We start from the raw sequence: 19,776 nt of genomic DNA, 5'->3' as shown, positions 1-19,776 counted from the left end.
GAAGGAAAGGAAGAAGAAGGAAGGAAGGAAGGAAGGAAGATCTGGATGGATTCTAAGTACACTTTTGGTGTACTTCTTGCCTGGGGAGAAATCTGGAGAGAGAGGTTTGTTGTTTGTTGTTCAGCACAAGGTACTGTCAATCAAACATGGGACACAAATAGAACACTTGCTGGAACCAGTACAAAAACCAGCTGAAGTTGCAACTCTGCACCATGGAACACATCAGACAAGTTAAATAGGGCCAAAATAGAGAAACTGCTTGGCTGACAGGCTGTCTAAAGAGGCATCCACATTTTGGTGTCACAATGAGATGTTACTCTACCTGGCAGGCAGCCAGAATATGGTGCAAGAGACTCTCAGTTAACTGAAGCAGTAAATTCTAGATTTCACCCTGGTGGATGGGCAGTCCTCCCCACAAGTAATAGTTCCTGAGGCATGTGTGAGAGAAACATTAATTTACACTTTGGAATGCAGAAAATTGTTGAAAGACTGAAGAAAGACAGTAATTAGCTCCAAAATGGCCAAAATTGTATATTCAAGATGCAAAGGTGTGGCACACATAAAATAAATAACCCAATACTGGAAATAAGTGGTGATAAGGGCTATCAATCAACTGCCCTGTGAGACTATGGCAAATTCACTTTACAAAAAATTCCACATAAAGAGATTTATAATTCTTTTAGTTTGAGTGGATACCTTTTCCAGTGGCCTGAAGGCATTTCCCTATTGTACCAACATGGAAAAAGATTAGTGAAAATAACTGCTAAATCAAGGTAATTCCTATGAGGTGGAGTTCCTCTAGGAAGTCATCAGACAGGGTTTAATTTTAGGGTAAGAATAGTGGGACAGTATTAGCAAGGGCCTTGGGAATTCACTGGGATTTACACACTCCATACCAGCCACAGGCAGGGAAAAGGGAGGAAAGGATGAGTTGCTCAACTCAGCTGCAACTCAGTAAAATCTATAAGAACCCTCATTGGCGAGGGTGCAAGAACCCCCAATAGCTTTGTTGAGGATTTGGATTCCAACCCAGGGGTGCAGAAAAATTAGCCTCCTATAAGCTGCTTTACAGCCAGCCCTGTTGAACTCCACACATGCCAAGGGTATGTTCATGTTAAAGGTGGAGCAAACCATCAGTAGCTCCTCGTATCTCTGGCTAAACACTGCAGGCTTCACAATGGGCAGTTGCTGTCATCAGGACTGATGGGACTGGACACAGCATCACAGGAATTCCATCCAGGAGCCTGGGTCCCCTCAGGACAGGGACCAGGCACCTCTCCAAGCCTTGTCACCCACAGACAGCACAGGAAAGCTGAACATCAAAGGCCTTGGGGACATTATTCTGAAATTAAACAGGTGTCAGCTCTGTGGGCAACAGAATTACTGTTCCTAACCCAAATGAGATTGAGGAAAAAGAATTAATACCTTGTCAACCAAGTACTACTTTTCTCTGTAAGGTGTAACTTGAGCGTCAAACCAGAATCTTTGTTTGCCAAAGACATCTCTAGAGTTTCACCAAGGGATTAGTCATGAAAATTTAAAGCTCAAAGCAGCCAAAATACTCAATATACAGTTGCTGGATGTGTTCTCAAGTAACACTGGGAGGAATGGGATTCCCTTGGAGGTCCACCCTGTGGGATGGCCAGAGCTCTGTCAATGGGCTCTGACTCGCAATGGAGCCAGTGCAGGGGCAGTTACAGAAAACTGTGCTGTGGAACAAAGGACTTGCAATTATCAGTTTTATAGGATTCCCTAAGATTTCCCTTCAGGAGAAACCAAACCCTGTTAGAGTTAGAGGCCACAACATGAAAGGATTTCTGTGCTTTACCCTCAGTCCCAATGTCAGTAGAACTCGGGGTGCTGGAGCTGCTCAGGGTCAGTGTTACAGCACTCCCAGCTGATGTGAAACTCCTTGAAACTCTGTGAACTCAAAGGCACCTGGGACACAACAGGAGCACAGGAAAGAGCCCGGGAGTCCATCAGCAGCCACAGTGGGAAATGGGAAATCAGACCTTTGGTACTGGGAATGGGAGCTGCTGGGTGTGTGGAGACAATGCCTGTAAATGGCTTCCTAAAGGATGGTTTGGGTCCTGTTTCCAGGCACTGCTGATACGTCCCTGAGGGATACTATGGCAGCAACCCACAAGGAAGACTTGGGGCCAAGACCACATTTTCCACCCTAAGAGGGGCCTTTGATTTTCAGAAAGCCAAAGATTCTGTTTCACCCTGTGCACCATGTGCACTGCCTTGTCCTACAGCTTAAATCGATTATTAGAAGTAGCTAATGATGCTATTAAATATGCAATAGCACATCCTGTGAGCTCCAACAAACAGAAACAGGGTTCTACACTGATTGCATGGTTTTGGATTATCTGCTTGCTGGCCTGGGAGGAACCTGTGCCGTATAGGACAGTAACATGCACTTCTGTCAGAAATGGGTTTGAAGTCCAACAATCAGGAATAACCAAGATAGAAAGAGTAGTAGAAGAGTGGCAGAATGAAGAAAATTCTTGGTAGGATTAGCTTCATGGGTGCCAAACTGGAGGCTGCAGTGAAATGCATTGTGGCAGTCACTGTATCATTGCACTGAGTGCCCTTGGTTGTGCTATGATTCCATGTTAGAGTTCTTGGGACACTTTGTGCTGGGAAAACAGAGTATTGAGACTTGTCTAAAAAGAGACACAGTCTCAAGAGAAGGAAGGACATGATTATTGACATAAAGAATAGTAATTTTCAGTTCCCCTGAAGCTGCTTGATGGAGCTTAAAAACAAACTGACAAAATAGATAAAAGGATTGTAAAGGCGTGGCACACAGGATGATAAACATGGCTGGAAAACAGTGGAGAAAACAGATAAAGAGAACTACAGTGGGTTTTCTGGCAAGTTAGCTTCTGTAACAAGAAGCAACAGGACAAGCCCAGACAAGATGTTCAAGGAAATGTCACCTTTAATCTCGAAGCATTCAGTGAGTTCAGCCACCAGAGGCCCCTTGAGAGGACCTTCCAGAACCATAAGAAGCAGATGCATGCAAATGAGTTCTAGGAAGGTGATGTTTATGAGTTAAGAGTAGGAGCACATTGTAATGAATATGTATTATTATGATGGATAAATACCTTGTTGTAAAGTGTCAGCTCACACACAGAATAAGGAGTGTCCTGTGCAGATAAAGAATTCCTAGTTTCTAATGGCACAAATTGTCTCAGGGAAATTGATTTTCTGGCCACTTCAGCACCAGTGGAGCAGTGCTGGCTCGGGGATTCTCCTGGCAATCCGGGGCTCTTGGGGGACCCCCGGAGGGGTGATGATGGGGTGAGTGGGACCCAAGCAGCAAGGACACCCTGAACCCCCATTCCTGGGCAGGGGATACCGCCAGGAACCCCCCTTCATGGCCACCTGGGGACCCCCCTGCACCCCGTTATCCAACAGCCCTGAACCTGCACTGCTGTATATGGGACCCACCCTGCATCCCCTCTCTGCCACTGGGACTCGCTGAACCCCCTCCTGAGCACTGGGACCGCCCTGAATCTCCATTCCCAGGAAAGAACGCCCTCGAACTCCAATTCCCAGATACGGGAACCACCCGGAACCCACATTCCTGGCCACTGGGAGCCCCTTATCCGGCCACAGGAGCACCTGGACCCCATCGCCTGTTGCAGCGAGGACCCCACTGCATCCCCACAGCCAGCACCGGGATCCTCCTGAGTCCCCATCCCCGGCTCCGGGACACCTCTGCACCCCTTATAGAGCACCAATACCCCCTGCACCCCCTTTCCAGCCATCCCTCCTCTCCCAGACCTAAGAGCCCTTTTCCTTGACCCTAGGACCCCCTGAACCCCCCATTCCTGCCTTTCCCAGCTCCCATGCACCGCTTTCTTCAACACCAGAGACACCTGGACTCCTCCCTCCTGGGCACAGGGACACCCTGGACCGCCCATGACCCCCCCTCCCACTCCCTGCACTCCCTTTCCTTGGAGCTTGGACCCTTCCCGCCTCTCCCGTGGCTCTGGGCGGCTCCGTTTCCTTCAGCCTGGCGCCACCAGGCCCCGCCAGTTTCTGGTTGCCCCAGCTCTGCACTCCTTGCTCGGCCTGCAGAGTAGGTCCAGGGGGTCCGGGAGGGGATCCGGGTGACTCCGCGGAATTCTCCTCCCGCAGTGCTCCCGCGGGCAGGTCCGCTTCGCGGTGATGTCACGGGCAGCGCGGGCTGCCATTGGTGGGCAGGGGCGAGCGGCACCAATTGCGGGGCCGGGACCGGGGGCGGGCCGGGACCGGGGGCGGGCCGGGCGGGGGCGGGCTGGAGGAGGCGGGCCGAGACGGGAGGCGGGGTCGAGTCGGGGGCGGGCCCAGTGATGGGCGGGGCTAGCGGGGGGCGGGGGCCACCGAGCGGCGCCATGGCTGCGGCGGGGGCGGCTCTCGGCGCTACGGGCAGCGGGAGGGGCGCGGGACTCCCGGCCGGTACTCCGAACCGCCATTCCCTGCCACCGGAATCCCCTCCAGCTCCATTCCTGGGCACCCTGGATCTCCGTGAACTCCCAGTCCTGGGCACTGCAGACCCGCTGCAGCTTCTTTCCAGCACTGGGACTCCCCCGCACATGGCGCTTATCGGCAGTGGAATTTCCCCCCACAGCCCATTTTTCCTGCCCACTCTTGTCCCAGACATCCTGCCTCTCCCAGCCTCCTCCATTTTTTCCTTGACCCCGGGAGTCCCCTGGGTCCCATTTCCACCTCTTCGCAACCCCCAGCACCCGTTCTTCCACACTGGGGAGCCCCAGAATCACCCACTGCTGACTCGTCGGGTCTCCCCACCTTGGGCCCCCTCCTCCTTTCCTTGAGCTGTGGACTCCATGTGACCCTCCTTTCTGAGCACAGCGACTCCTGGAACCCCTCATCCCACCAGTGCTCCAGTTCCAATCCAATGAAGAAGAATCCCATGGCCGGACATCTGGGGTTGTCTCCATCCTGTGACCCACCTGTCCCTGACACTGGGCGGCTCCTGGAGCCTCCTTTACTGTGCAGAGATGCTGGATCCCCCATCCCACCTTTTCAAGTCCCTGTCCCCAGCCTTTCCTTGACCCTGGAACCTCCTTGAACCTCTCAATCCCTCTTCCCTGGCACCAGGACCCCACTGAACCCCCATTTCTGGGCACAGGGACTCCGTCTGCACCAATCCCTCACCCCCCCCCCCCCCCCGCGCCAGATCCTCTTTCCCAGGTATCTCACTTCTCCCAGCCTTCTGATCCCTCCTTTTCTTTGAACCTGGGAGTCCCTGGACCTCCATTCCTACTTTCCCTGCCCCCTCCATTCCTCAACAGTAAGGACTCCCAGGACCTTCCTTCTTGCCCATCTTGGGTTTCCCCACAACTCTCCTTTTCTTGACCCTGGGATCCCCAAACCTTCTTCCTGGCTTTCCCAGCTCTCCCAATTCCCACTTTACTTTCCCTGTGAGCTCCCCATGGCCCATCAGCCTCTCACTTTGGGTCCCCCCAAGCTTCCCAAACATGTCTGTGTCCCCCCAGTTCTCCACTCCTGCAGTATCTGGGAGTGCTGCCGTTGGAGCCCATCCCAGGGGTCCCCCAGTGTGTCCACAGGGATCTGGATGGGACCCCTTCGAGCACTGTGACAGCAGGCAGGGAGAGATGCAGCCACAGATGCCAGGAATGGCTGCTGGGGCCGAGCCAAGAAACTGGGATAGCATGACCTGGATCAACAAGGTGAACTGGTGCATGGCTGCTGGGAACCTGGAGATGCTGTGGGGCGGGAGCAACCAGGGTGGGGCTGGGTGGGGGAGCCAGGGGGTCCCATAGCACAGGGTCTGTCAGGTGAAATGGGATCCATGGGGCTGGGCTGGGCTGGGATGTGTGGGGCTTCATAGAGGTAGGCTTGAGATCCCTGGGACTCTGTTGGACTGTCTATGGATCACACCATTCCAAGGGGATTTCATGAGAGTATCTCATCATCTTTCCAGTCCAATGAGAATTCCATGGATGGATCTCACCCCCATCTCATTCCCATAGGACATCCATGGATGGATCTCACCATTATCCAATTCCCACAGGTCCCCAGTATTCATGTGTTCAGAAAAGTGAAACATGAGATTCTTACATTGCCCTGCTGGGGATACAGATTCTACCCCAGCACCATTGGGATCAGCTGGATGAAGGGGCATGAAATCTAGGATCAGGAGATAGAGTGGGACAGGATCGTTCCCAACAGCGATGGGAACACTTCCACACCTGGGCCAGGATCAAGGTACTGCTGGAGGAGTGGGAGCAGTAATGGTGCTGGGTAGAGCATCAGTACTGGGGCTTTCAGATAACCCAAAGGTGCTACAGGACAGGTTGGCATCCAGGAGGGAAGCTCAAAGCTTGGGAGGAAATCACAGGGAGACTTCCAAGGGTCCCAGTGATGGCATTGGAGTAAAGGAGTTGGAGTTCCTTCCCTGGCTGCACTGACAGCATTGCCCACAGCCAGGCACTGGGGACAGAGTCACCCTGAGCCCCCTCCCAGAGCCGCCAGTGCCAGGCAGCTGCTCCCAGCCCTGTGCTCTGCAGAGGGAACTGGGCCTGGGGCTGCAGAGCTGCCCCATGGTTCTGCTGCCTCTCTGCCTGCACAGAAGGGGCTTCATGCCTTGGACCCTCAGCCCTGAGAGCAGAGGCTTGGCTGGGGGACAGGAGGGAGGGGGCTTGTTCAGAGGAGGGGCTGCACTGCAGGGGATTCTATGGAGATCTCTAGACTCTCCCTGCCACAGGGTTTTGTTTTCTCTCATAGCCTGATCTTCTCTCTGCTTCCTGGAGATGTTCATCCTGCAGGTGTTTCCCTGCCTGATGTCTCCCTGCCAGTGCTCACAGCCCCCAAATCTTTGTGCACTCTCCTTGGCCCTACAGAATCCTGCCTGTTTGCAGGGCACTGGCTGGGGCAGGTTCTGTTTGCAGATGGGGGAAAAAGGACAGGTCAGACTGAGCCTGATGGGTCCAGCAAAGGGCATGCTGGTGCTGTCCTAGTGCAGAGGAGTGGCTGAAAGCACCGTAGGAAACTCCTGCAGAGCACTCAAAGTTGGAGTTCAGTGCCTCCAGAATTTAGAAAATGAAGAATTTGTGTATCATTTCTCAGAATGTTTCCTCCTGAACTTGTCTCAAACCGAGACCTCCCCCATTCCCCAAGGGTAGGAAATGGTAAACAAAGATTCAGGAAATTTCATTTTATAAGAAATTATTGTCTTGGAAATACCCCTGGACTCAGCTGAAGCTCTGAGCGTGTTGTCGTGCTTCACACTCGAGATAGTAAGAGAATGTACTCACAGAGTCTGTAGGTATTGGGATGTTCCAGCTTTAGGAGATCACTCCAGGAGCTTCAGCTGCCTTGTCCTGCAGCCAGAGGCTTCCTGTGTCAAGGGCTGGGAGTGTTTCTGCCCCAGCCACTTCTGAGCGTCTTCCCAGCCCTGACAGACTGAAGCTCTGTGCCCAGGGTGGCTGCAGGCAGTGCTCCAGCCCTGCTGGGTTGTGCACAGAAGCTGCTCCTGAGCAGAGCTCTCTCTGCACTGCTGCACTTGCCAGGAGCTGCCTCTGTGCCAGGATCCCAGCCAGCTCAGCAGCACAGGCACAGCACAAGGACTTCTCCTGCAGGTTGGTTGATGAGTCCCTGAACATCAATCTGTGAAACAGAGTTGAAGAAACCTCTCAATAATTCAAAGTTACAATCAATCTCAAAAGTTTATTGAAGTTCTAATGGGTCCCACTGTGAAAAATAACTGAGAAAGTGTCCCCAGGTTCCAGTTAGGGCAGAACCCTGGTGGCACTGTTGACAGGAGGGGACAAACAAGGGAAAGGTTTCTCTGGTGCTGAGCAAACCTGGATGTTTTAGGAATGCAAAGGGCCAAGGCCTGAGCCCCAGCCCCTGGCAAGGCACATCCTGTCCCTCCCTCATTGCTCAGGGCTCTTCCCAGTGCACTGGGCTCTGGGGATGTGCAATGCCATGGACAGGACCATGGGGTGGCCCCTGCCAGGCTGCTGAGCAGGGAGAAGGAGGCAATGAGGCCCCAGCACAGCAAGGCTCACTTGTCCCCTGCTGGCCTCAGGCCCGGGGCCAGCAGCCATGGCCCAAGTGCTGCAGCAGTGTGCTCTGGCAGGGCCTTTCAGCTGCTGCCCATCCCTGTGCCCTCTGCAGCCCAGGCTGTCCTACGGTGTCCATGCCCTGCGCCTCTGTCCCTGCAGGCTGTTGTCATCCCCCGGCTGCCCCACCTCGCTGCCCCTTCCTTTGCTGCCAGCTCTGCGTCCTGCCTGCCTCTGCCTGGCCACACAAAGCCTTGGGCTGCTCCACACTCCTTCTGGGGGATGTGTTGTACCACAGCCCTGTCTTGGTTCAGAAATTCCTTTCTCCTTTTGTTTAGTCTGGGCCTGTTGAGGTGATCTGTGTGGCATTGTTTCTTTCTCAGGCTGTTACATACAATGAAGAACTCCACAATCTCTCAAACCACCCTTAAGCTCTCTCAGGCTACTCCTGTTATGTCCTCAGTTTTCACACCATTTAGCCCAAGCCCCCCAGTGTCTATGAGTCATGTGCTTGATGCCTCTAGATCCCATCGTGGGAGTTTTCTGTGTCTTTTCAAGGTCTTTTCTGATGAAACATTACAGTCATATATATATGCAAGAAAATAAAAAGACTGATTATTTTCAGGCCTGTAGTGGCAAAGGAAAGAGTGATGTCTTTAAAATTGTGAAGGATAAATTTAGATTGGATAATAAGGAAGACATATTTTATGATGAAGGTGGCAAGACAGACAAACACGTTGTCCATAGAAGTGGATGTACCATTCCAAAAATTGTTTAAGGTCTGGAGCTTTGACCATCTGTTCTAGTGGCAGTTGTGCCTTCCCCCATGTCTTGGAGTGACTTTATGATGCTTGTATCACCAAATCATCTATTCTGTTCTGTTAGTGTTAAATATTGAGTTCTGCAACTTTAAAACTGGTTCCAAGACTAAAAGCGGGGGGGGGGGGGGGGGGGGGGGGGGGATGCCGAGTTTGTTATCAGAAATGGCATTTGCTCTTCTGCAGTGCACAAGAGAGCTCTCTTTTGCTTTTTACTTAGTTTTCTGGCCAACTGAGGCAAAGGAGTCCCCTGGGCTATTTTTTTTCCTTTTTCTCAAAATTGTTCAAACCTGCTCAGGATTGAAAACCCAGAGGAGCACCAGAAGTTCACACCTGTGGATCACCAGGACTGGCCTGGGCTGTGGCATTTCCCAATTCTGGAGCGACTGAGAACAGACTGAGTGATCTGGGCTGCAATCTATGGAAGGACTCTTCTGAATTTGTCATCTCTTCAGAGCAGTGAAACATTTTGCTGTTTATTATTGTTAATTTCCGTGCTGGGGAGTGTTTTGTCTGTTAAATAAACAGGTTTTTTCCACTTCTCTCCGAAAAAATATTTTTCCCCGAACCAGCTGGGGGAAGAATCCCATTCAGAAGTTTCCTCCCAAATTTTTGCTAAACCAAAACAAATATTTTTTGACGCCCAGCGTGTGGCCCGAGAAACTGGAAAAAACCTGTTCTAATTGCATTTTGGTTGTACTTACTCTGTAATGGGATAAAGCCATCAATAACCATGTTGTTTGAATTCATAATGTCCCTCAAAGTAGAAGTCTTCAAGTAGAAGTCTTCATATGTCTTGAGTCTCTAAGTTTTTTTAAAGTTTTAATACCTTTCTGGTCCCTAAAATTATTTTCTTATCCTAAGATAGCTCCAGTAGTGTCCTAGCACCTAGCTTTTCAGTAAAAACACATATATTTAAATAACTGTTATGCTGAGCTCAGTGATAGTGATTTATAAAGTGTTTATAAAGCTACTAAAGTTTGTTCCAAGTATGTATAGTTTATAGTTTCTTCGTCCTACCCTGTATCCCTGTTCCTGTAGCATGTTTTGGAGGTTTATTAGTAATTGCACCCAATTTTTTTAAAAAAGAGCAAAGGATGAGGCTTTTCAGCCTTTCCTTCTTCCCCTTTAAATCTGTAAAGTCATTTAAAAAAGTGTTCCTTATTAACACGTAATAACATAATTCATAACTAATTCATAATTGTGTTCATAATTAACACAAAAACACAACTCCTCCTAGCACTTTGACTACCACTTCTAAAATAAATGTTCAAAGCAAAAGTTCCCTTTGCCCATCATGCCACCAACACCACATAAAACAAAGAAATTACCCTCATCACACAACCTGCCTGTATTAAAAAATTAAATCACCCTAAAATTTTAATAATAATTGCAAATTAACCCAAATGTAAAAACTTTGCTAACACAAAAAAAACCAAACCAAAACCAAACAACACATGCTAAAAAAGCCTCACCATACAACCAACTGCCGACAAATAAAACACATTATGCTCTTTTCACCAACAGCTCCTGTCACATTGTAAAAATGAACCAAAAATAAAAACTGTATAAAGCCACACACAACAAGCTACACAAGCTACCGAAAAAAAGTCAACTCAAAGCTGTTCAGCTAGCCCTAAACATTGCTAAAAGAAAAAAGTAGCCAAAGCTCTACCTTTACACCAATTCATAAATAATAGCCAATGCTCTGTAAAATTAGCTGAAAAAATTTAAAGACTCACTGACAACATAAAAAAAATTCTAAACTACTAATAAATAAAAAACATTGCCACTCAGTTAAAAAACCTGCCTGTAAAAATTCATCATATAAATGCCCATGTCCCCAAAAATAAAACTAACAAAAACTAACAAAAATTAACAAAAACAACAACAAACAAATAAATCATGCTGCACAAATAAAAATATCAAAATTAAATAAATAACACCAAAAAAAAATATTCCTAGCCCAATAAACCCATAATGCTTCCAGTCATCAAGACAAAAACATCACCTATTAATAAGCACAAAACCAAAAAATAAATTTAACCATAAACAGTATTTCCCAAGTTATCCTTAACTATAAAACTGTACTGCCATCAAGCAAATCAAACAAATAAAGCCCCTCTAGTATGCAAAAATGTAATCCAAATATAAATACAAAAAAGCCTGACAAATTAACTGCACCATATGGTCTCAAACCCAAAAATTTATTAAAAAAAAAGTTTAAATCATTTTTGCCTCAAATACAAACAAACCCATTCATAAAATTGTCTTTGCTCGCAAACCAGGTTGCATGTAATAAATAATATAAAAAAATAAAACAGCACAATATGTACCTCAAAAAATCTAAATATTAAGTAAAAATCATATATAGATATTACTATTAAATGTCACTGTCAAATATCACTGTTATTATCTGTATATAACTAGATCCTGTGTGTGTATATATATATATAATGTATGTATTTATAAAATTAAAATATATAATAAATATAATAATAAACTAACAATATAAAAATAAAAAGTAAAATGTCTTAAGGTAACTTTATAATGCTTGCATCCTCAAATCTTCTGTTCTCTTCTGTTGGTATTAAGTTCTACAACTTTAAAACTAGTTCCAAAAATTAAAAAAAAAAAAAAAAATGCAGAGTTTGTTATCAAAAACAGCACTTACTCCCCCATATTCTTCAGACAAACTCTGTTGTCTACAATAAACAACAAAAGAAAGTCTCTTTTGCTTTTTAATTAATTTTCTCACTAGCTAAAATAAAAAGTCCCCTGAGCTGTTTTTCCCTTTTTCTTAAAATTATTCAAACCTTCTCTAAACTAAAATCCCAGAAAAAACACGGAAACTCACACTTGTAGCCCACCAAGCCTGGCCTTTTCCCAATGCCAAAAAAATACAAACAAACTTAGCAAGCCAAGCTGCAACCAACAAAAAAACCCCTTCGAAATTTACCATCTCCTCAAAACAGCAAAAAGTTTTGCTGTTTAGTATTGCTCATTTCCAACCTAAAAAATACTTTGTCTGTTAAATATATAGATTTTTCCACTTCTCTCTAAAAAAATATTTTTTACCAAACCAGTTAAAAAAAAAATGCCATTCAAAAATTTCCTCCCAAATTTGCCCTAGACCAAAACACCTCAGCAAGGAGGGTGCAGTAGATGGTATTTTAGGGGCATTCCAATTTAAACAACAAAAATTTAACAATTAATTCAAGGAAAGCTCTGACAGCTCCTCTTCAAGGACTCACCAAGGGGTCAATGGCAGAGCTCTCCACCATGGCCTTGCCAGCTGAGCAAGGTGGGTTCTGCGTCAGGACAGATTCATGATGGAAACCCACAAAGGGCATTTGGGGAATCTGCAAGATTTCCCATGGGCTGTCTAAGAAAGGACCCCAAGAAGGGAAAGGATGGGGATCAAGGTGGTTTGCAGAGAGATGATGGCAAGTGCCATCCCTGGCAGTTCCCTGCGGCTGATCCCCACAGCCTGTGGCATTTTCCTAAACCCTCCAGTGCCAAGAACTATCTGGGACAAGGGAGCTCTCTGTGCTCTGGGATGTCCAAGTGTCTGATACTGGACTGGGCACCACAGATCACAGATCACAGCCTGGCCAGCTTCCCTGTGTCTCAGGGCTGGTTGGGCTATGTAACAGAGCTGCTCCCAGTCAGAGCCCAGGAGAGGCCTCTCCCTCTTGCCTCACTCCTGCAGCTCCCCAAGAACGGAATTCCTGTTGTGTGGGGTCTCTCATGTGCTGGATGGCCTTAACACTGCCTCCTGGCCAGAATGCCTGTCAGGGCCAGCCAGACTGCTGCAAGGCCAGTGACCCCCCACAACCATCACCATTCCAGCCATGTCCCCTGGGCCTGGCTCTCCCCTTTCCTCTGCTCCTGTCTTACCTCTGCTGGGATGAGCTTTTTTGTGATTAATATCTTGTCCCCAAGTATGGGGCCAACCAGGCTCCTGGAGCAGAAGTGGCTTCACAGTCAACATGTGAACACTGAGAGACAAACTTCCCATCTGCTGATGGGAAGTTAGAGCAGGATGTGGTTGGAAAGGAGCTGTGTGGATGTGGGACAGCACCTTTCTGGTGTCATTGTGGGGCACAACAAATCTGCCCGGAGCAGGTCAGGAATAAATTTGATCTGAGCTTTTGCTCTATTAGGTCCAGTTGTTTGGTCTGCTCATGTGGGTAGGGAAGCTCACCCTGTGCATATTCCCATCTGTGCTCCTCTCAGGGATCTTTTTCAGGCCTGTTCCTACAGCTTTTGAGAAGTTTTAATTCCCTTTCGGTGTTAAGGAAAGCCTATTCTTGTTGCCGAGTCTGCCAGCTCTCCTCAGAGTCAGAGATTTCTAGGAAAGTCATTCAGAGATCTGCCCCGAGGTTGGATAGTCATGAGCGGCATGGAATGTGGGAGCAAACGGATTGGTGTTTGGAGGATGCCTCTTCTCCAATGTTTTGGAAGTTCACCCCTGAACAGCTACAGGACCCTGTTAAAAATGCTGCAACAGCTTCAGAGAGGTGCAAAATGATGCAACCTGGCTACTGTTTGTGGGACACTGCTGGTCACTGGACAGCACCCTCAGGAGGAAAGCAAAGCAACAGGCACCGTGGGCACTCCTGAACCAGGGGAATAGCCCCTGCTAGGAGCAGTGGCTGCTACACAGAAGAAATCCAAAACCAAATCTGCACCAATCCCTTAGTGAGGGAGGAAGAGGAGGCAGGGCCCTCACAACATGAGGAAGAGTCAGGGCCAGAGACCATCACTAGATCCCTGTCCTCAGGTGAGCTGCGAGATGTGTGAAAAGATTTCAGCCGCCAGTTGAGGAAGCCCCTGGTGACCCTGCTGCTCTCTGCTGGAATAACACAGCTTTGGTATAGAACTGGATGGCAGTGAAGCCAAGCAACTGTGATCCCTGTCCCAAGATTTGGGCATTGACCCGGTGTAAGGACAAGATAATAAAAATTGCTTTGTCATTATGTCTGTTTATTGTAATGTCTTTGAACACCTGGAGACTGTGTCCCCCATGTCTCCCTTGTCCCCCATTCGGTGCCTCCCATCCAACATCCTCCAAGTCCCCACTCCATGTCACCCATTTCATGTCCCCCATCCCCCATATCCCCCACTCTTGCCATTCCTCCATATCTCCCATGTTCCCCATACCATGTCCCCATCCTGTAGCCCTCATTCCATATCCCATCTCTCATGTCCTCCATCCCCCCTTCTCCACATCTCCCAACCCCATTTCACATGCCCCATCCCACATCCCCCATATCCCCCATCCCATGTCCCATCCCACTGGTCCCACACCCTCCATGTCTCCCATTCCATGTCCCCCATTCCATATTCCGTCCCTCCTCCCTGCCTCATCCCCGTATCCCCCACCCCTGTCCCCACAACATCATAGAGGCCCCAGTGAAGTCACAGTGCCACCAGCAGAGTCACCAAGCATCCTTGGGGGATGCAATGGGAGCTAGTCTGGTGGTGGGACATCCCAGACTCTACATCCTGATCCCACATCCTGATCCCGCATCCTGAGGGAGTACGGAATGAGCTCCCCAGCTCGCATTGCCAGGAGGACCAGGGTGGAGCTCTGGGGGAGGACAGAGGTTGCTTCAGCCACCACCCTTGAAGGTACCAGCACCTCCTGGACCCCAGGAATGCCAGAATCTGTCGGGACCCACCCTGACTGAGTTTTCCTCAATTGCCAGAGTGGAAGAAAATTTGGGATGCAGTGGCTGACTTCGTCCTGGAAGAGCTCCTGCTGCGGAAGAAGGTCACTCCAATTCCCCTGCCATGCTCCCTCCTGAGGGTCAAGATCACCTCTGCTTCATTCCAAAATCCGAAATTCCTCTTTCAGGGCATTCAGATCCTGAAAGCCTGAAACTCCTCTTGCAGCGGGTGCAGATTCCAAAATCTCTTTTTCAGGGGGCAGGGATCCTAAAATCCTGAAATTACACTTCAAAATCATGCAAGTCCACTTCCAGATGGGAGCAGATCCCAAAATCTGAAAACTCCAAGTTACATGGGGCACAGACCCCACAATCTCAAACTCACACTTCAAAATCCCAAAATTCTACTTCTGGGGGAAAGCAGATCCCAAAATTGCCAGAATTCTGGTTGCAGGGGGTGTGGATCCCAACCTTCGGCGCCCTGGATGTGGTTCCCTGGCGGGTGCAGGTTGGAGACATGGAGGTGACAACACGGAGGCCGATTTTTTGCCTGGCCAGGAATTTGGTCCAGAACCACAATTTGATGGATGACTGGGAATTCTGGCCTGGTAGGACTATGGGGATTCTGAGGTGGGCACGGATGGAGGTAGAGGGTTGAGGGAGGGGGTAGAAAATGGGGAGTTGAAAGGTGCGAAAAGAAACCAAAACAATTTGAGGAGACCCTAAAAGTCCATGAGGAGATCCCAAAAACCACAAGGAGACCTCAAAAAAACACGAGATCCCAAAAATCACAAGGAGAACTCCCTCAAAAAACTAAGAGGAGATCCCAAAAAATCCATGAGAAGCCCCCAAACCCATGAAGATACTCTAAAAAGCCCCATGAGAAAAAAACAAAAATCACAAGAACACCCCCAAACATTTGAGGAGACCCAAAAATACATTACAAGACCTCAAAAAAGCATATGACAAGACCCAAAAAAACCATGAAACCTGAAAAAAAACATAAGAAGATCCCAAAACCACAAGGAGGTCCCATAAAACAATGAGGAGACCCCCACAGAAGACAAGGATAGCCCATAAAACCATGAGAAGATACCTAATAAGCACAGGACCCCAAAACCCACAAGACCCCAAAAAACCATGAGAAGAACCCCTAAAACCCATGAGGACACAAAAAACCAAAAAAAACCCCAAAAAACACAAAGAAACAAAAAAAAAAGATGACCAAATTCACAAGGAGAACCCCAAAAACATAGGGAGACTCCCAATCTCCCCATGAGAAGACCCCAGAAAACCAAAAAGAGACCCAGAAAACCCCACAAGAAGTCCTCAAAAACCACAACCCATTAGGATACCCCAAAAATTTTGTGAAGACACTAAAAACCACTATAAGAGCCCAGAACTCACAAGGAGATGTCATAAAACCATGAGGAGACCCCCAAAATCATGACCTCCCCCCTAAAAAAATGCATAGTAAGACCAAAAAAAAAAAAAAAAAGAGAAAACCCCCAAAAAACCACAAGGAACTCCAAAAAAACCACAAGAAAATCTAAAAAAAAAAAAAAATCTCAAGCAGACCCCAAAATACCATCACGTGACCCTTATGCCCCTGAGGAGACTCCAAAAAAACACAAGAGGACCCCAAAAATTATGAAGACACCCCAAAAAAGCACATAAACCAAGGAGGACCCCATAAATCAATGAGGAGACCCCCAAAAATACAGAGACACCCCATAAAACCATGAGAAGACCCCAAAACCCATGAGAAGACCCTACACAATGAACAGAAGTTCCAAAAGTCCCATAGGAAACTCCATAACATATAAGAAAACCTGAAAAACCTACAAGAAACCCTCCCAAAAACATGAGAAGGCTCCAAAGTCTCTAAGGAGATGTCAAAAAAACTCAAAAATCATGTAGACACAAAAAAAAACCAACCCATTTGAAAAATCCCATAAAAGCACAAGAAGACCCCAGATACCATAAGTAGACAAAGAAAATCCCTCAAAACCCCAAATCACTCTGAGAAGACCCCAAAACATCCTAAGACATTAAGAAAAAAATATGAGAGGACAACAACAGCCACAAGGAGGCCCCATAAAACCTCAAGAAACCCCCAAAACCCAACAAGAAAACCACAAACCCCGCAAGGATAGCCCAAATCCCCGCCATCTTCCATGTCCTCCCAGGGAACCTGGACTCACTCCGGACGTTTGCAGTGGCAGCAGTGCTGGGACTGCCCCGGCGCAGGGTGGAGGGCGCCCTCCAGGCCACTATGTCCCTCCTGTCGCGGTGCTTGGGGACAGGTGAGGACGTGGCCTTGGTCCTGGGGGACATTGGAGTCCTGCTGGTGGAGCGGCACAAGGTCCGGATGAGGTTCTACCACGACTTCCTGGAGGCAGTGGCCGGGAAGGAGAACTTGGAAAACGGGGTCTTCAAGGTGAGGGGGTTGAGGGGATGGGAGCAGGGGAGTGGGGTGTTCCTTTAAAATCACCTCATCCATGGGGAGACGGTCCTGCCATCTTTGGGACGCTTAAGTTCCTTGGCCATGTTGAGGAAATCCCACCATTTTTGGGATTGTCCAGCATTTCCTCATACACATGAAGGAGGTCCCAACATCTTTGAGGTCCTCTTTGGTCTCCTTTATTGTTGAGTTCCTCATGCACATTAAGGAAGTTCCACCATCTTTGGGGTCCCTGAGTCCCTTGGTCATATTGAGGAGATTCCACTGTCTTTGGGCTCCTCCAAAGTTCCCTCATCCATGTTAAGGAGGTCGCGCCATCTCCTCTTTGGGTTCCTGCAATGCTGGATTCCTCATCTTTGGGGTCTTCCATCACTGCTGTCTTCACCCATGATAGGAACTCCCAACCATTTTGGTGCTCCTGCAACAATGAACTTTTCATCCATGGGAAGGTCGCACTATCTTTAGGGTCTTCTAATGTTGAGTACCTCATCCCCATGGAGAAAGTCCCATCCCTGTTCTCTTCTGCTACAGATCCAGGAGCTCCTGGACATAGTGGTGCCTCGGGGAGTCCCTGTGGCTGCTCTGACCTCATGTGGCTCCATCATCGTCTTCCCTGAGTGCGTCCAGGGGCAATCCGGGGCTCTGGGATGGGACTGCAATGGGATCCAACCCAACCCACTCCAGGATTCCTTGGATTTAGAGGGCCTGAGGAATTCTGCCCTGGGACGGTCTGGGGGATGGTGAATTTTGGGAAAACTGGTGGATTTTGGGAAAATGGGAGATGGGAGATTTGGGGAAGATATGGTGGATTTGGAGGAAAGTTAGGAGGATTTGGGAGAAAACCATGGTGGAATTGGGGGAATGGGGTTGATTTGGGAGGGAAAGAGATTTGGGGAAAAAAAGATGAATTTGGGAAAGTCATGGTGGGTTTGGGAAAATGAGGTGGATTTTGAGGAAAATGTGGTGGATTGTAGAAAAAGAACAGGTGGATTAAGGAAGATGTGGTGGAACAGGTAAAACATTGATTTGAGGAAAAACAGGGTGGATTTTGGAAAAACATGGTGGATTCGAGGGAAAACATAGTATATTAAGGAAAATGTGTTGGATTTGGAGAAAAATAAGATGGATTTGGGAAAAATATAATGGATCTGGAAAAACTATGGTGGATTTGAGGTTAATGGGGGATTTGGGAAAAATGTGGATTTGCCGGAAACCAAAGTGGATTTGGGAAAAAAAAATGGATTTGGGGCAAAATGGTGGATTTGGAAAAAAATAGTATGGATTTGGTGGAAATGTGGTGGATTTAAGGAAAACTATAGTGGATTTGGGGGGAAATAAAGGTGAATTTAGGAATAAGTGGTGAATTGAGGGGGAAATTATGCAGATTTGGGGAAAACTGTGGTGATTCCAGGGTGGTTCTGCGATGATCATGGTGTTTCCCACCCAGATTCAAGAGGGAAATGGTCCAGGCACCACTTTCAAGGGCAAGGCTGCTAAAGAGCCTTCAGAACGTCCCCAAGGAGACCCCACGTCCCAGGGGTGATCTGGGACCACAGATCAGTAAAGAAGGGAAAGGCCGGAAAACTGAGAGAGGCAGAGAAGGTAATTTTTTTTTAATTTTTTTTTTTTTTTTTAATGAGGAAAAATGAAAATGAATGGGAAAAGAAGAAATAAAAAGGTGGGATCTGAAAAAATTGGGAAAATGGGAATTAATTGGGATTACAAAGTAAAGGAATGGGGGAAGGAAACAAATAGGGAAAAATCAAGGAAAAGGGGAGAATAGCAAAAAATTAGGAAAATGGGAATTTTGGGGATAATAAAGCAAAAAAAGTGGGAGACAGAAAAGAAATTGATGGAAAAAAACAAGGAAAATGGGAAAAATGGGAAAGGGCAAAGGGGGAATGGAGAGTGAAAAGGCAAAGAAATGAGGAAAAAAGGAAAGAAATTGACAAAAATGGGAAAGAAAAGGGGGAAAGAAAAAGAATGGGGAAAGAAGAAAGAAATATGGGGGGAAAGGGAAGAAATGTGGGGGGAAAAGGAAGAAATGGGACAAATTATGTGACGTCTGGCTTCACCTCTCCTTCTCAGTTCCAAAGAGAGTTTCTGGACTATTAGGAAGAAAGGAAATACCTGAGGAAGAGATTCCAGAAAAGCAGAAAACCCAGAGGAGGAGGGGGAAGGAGAAGAAGCCAGAAACAGAGCTGGGGAAGAAAGGAAAAGAATCAGGGAAGTCAGAAACCAAACTGGGGAAAAAGAAGTCAGAAACTGAATTGGAGAGGAAGGAAAATCTGGGAAAGTCAGAAACAGAATTTGAGAAAAAGAAGTCAGAAACTGAATTGGGGAGGAAGGAGAAATCAGGAATGTTGAAAACTGAACTGGGGAAAAAGGAGAAGTCAGGAAAGTCCGAATCTGAAGGGATGAAGGAAAAGCTGGAAAAGTCAGAAAAATCAGGGAAGTCAGAAAAGTCAGAAAAGACAGAAATGTCAGGAAAATCAGGAAAGTCAGAAAAGTCAGAAAAGTCAGAAATTGTGGGAAAGTCAGAAATGTCGGGAAAGTCAGAAATGTTGGGAAAGTCAGAAAACTCAGGAAAGTTGGAAAAGTTGGGAAAGTCAGAAAAGTTGGAAAAGTTGGGAAATTTGGGAAGGTCTGAAAAGTCAGAAAGATCGGAAAAGTCAAAAATGTTGGGAAACTCAGATAAGGTGGGAAAGTCAGAAATGTCAGAAAAGTCAGAGAAATCAGGAAAGCTGGGAAAGCCAGAAAAGTCGGAAAAGTCA

At 47.5% G+C, this 19,776-nt stretch overlaps 2 protein-coding genes across 2 annotated transcripts in view; one reads left to right on the top strand and one right to left on the bottom strand.

Moving 5' to 3' along the window:
• Window positions 1–19,776, bottom strand: part of LOC306816838 (IgGFc-binding protein-like) — a 156,519-nt gene that overhangs the window by 122,682 nt on the left and 14,061 nt on the right. The gene's annotated exons all lie outside the window — the stretch shown is intronic.
• On the top strand, window positions 14,366–19,136 carry LOC306816827 (coiled-coil domain-containing protein 81-like; the record flags this gene model as incomplete). Its single annotated transcript, XM_079333279.1, has 7 exons — window positions 14,366–14,500; window positions 14,578–14,642; window positions 14,993–15,146; window positions 16,728–16,978; window positions 17,534–17,619; window positions 18,450–18,604; window positions 19,099–19,136. The coding sequence occupies exons 1-7, from the start codon at window positions 14,416–14,418 to the stop codon at window positions 19,134–19,136; spliced, it is 834 nt and encodes a 277-aa protein (XP_079189405.1). The 5' UTR covers window positions 14,366–14,415.

The sequence above is a fragment of the Erithacus rubecula genome (genome assembly GCF_903797595.1).
Source record: "Erithacus rubecula genome assembly, contig: scaffold_90_arrow_ctg1, whole genome shotgun sequence".
Classification (NCBI taxonomy): Eukaryota; Metazoa; Chordata; class Aves; order Passeriformes; family Muscicapidae; genus Erithacus; species Erithacus rubecula.
The sequence above is the reverse complement of the archived record's forward strand: the minus strand, read 5'-3'. Positions and strand labels throughout refer to the sequence as shown.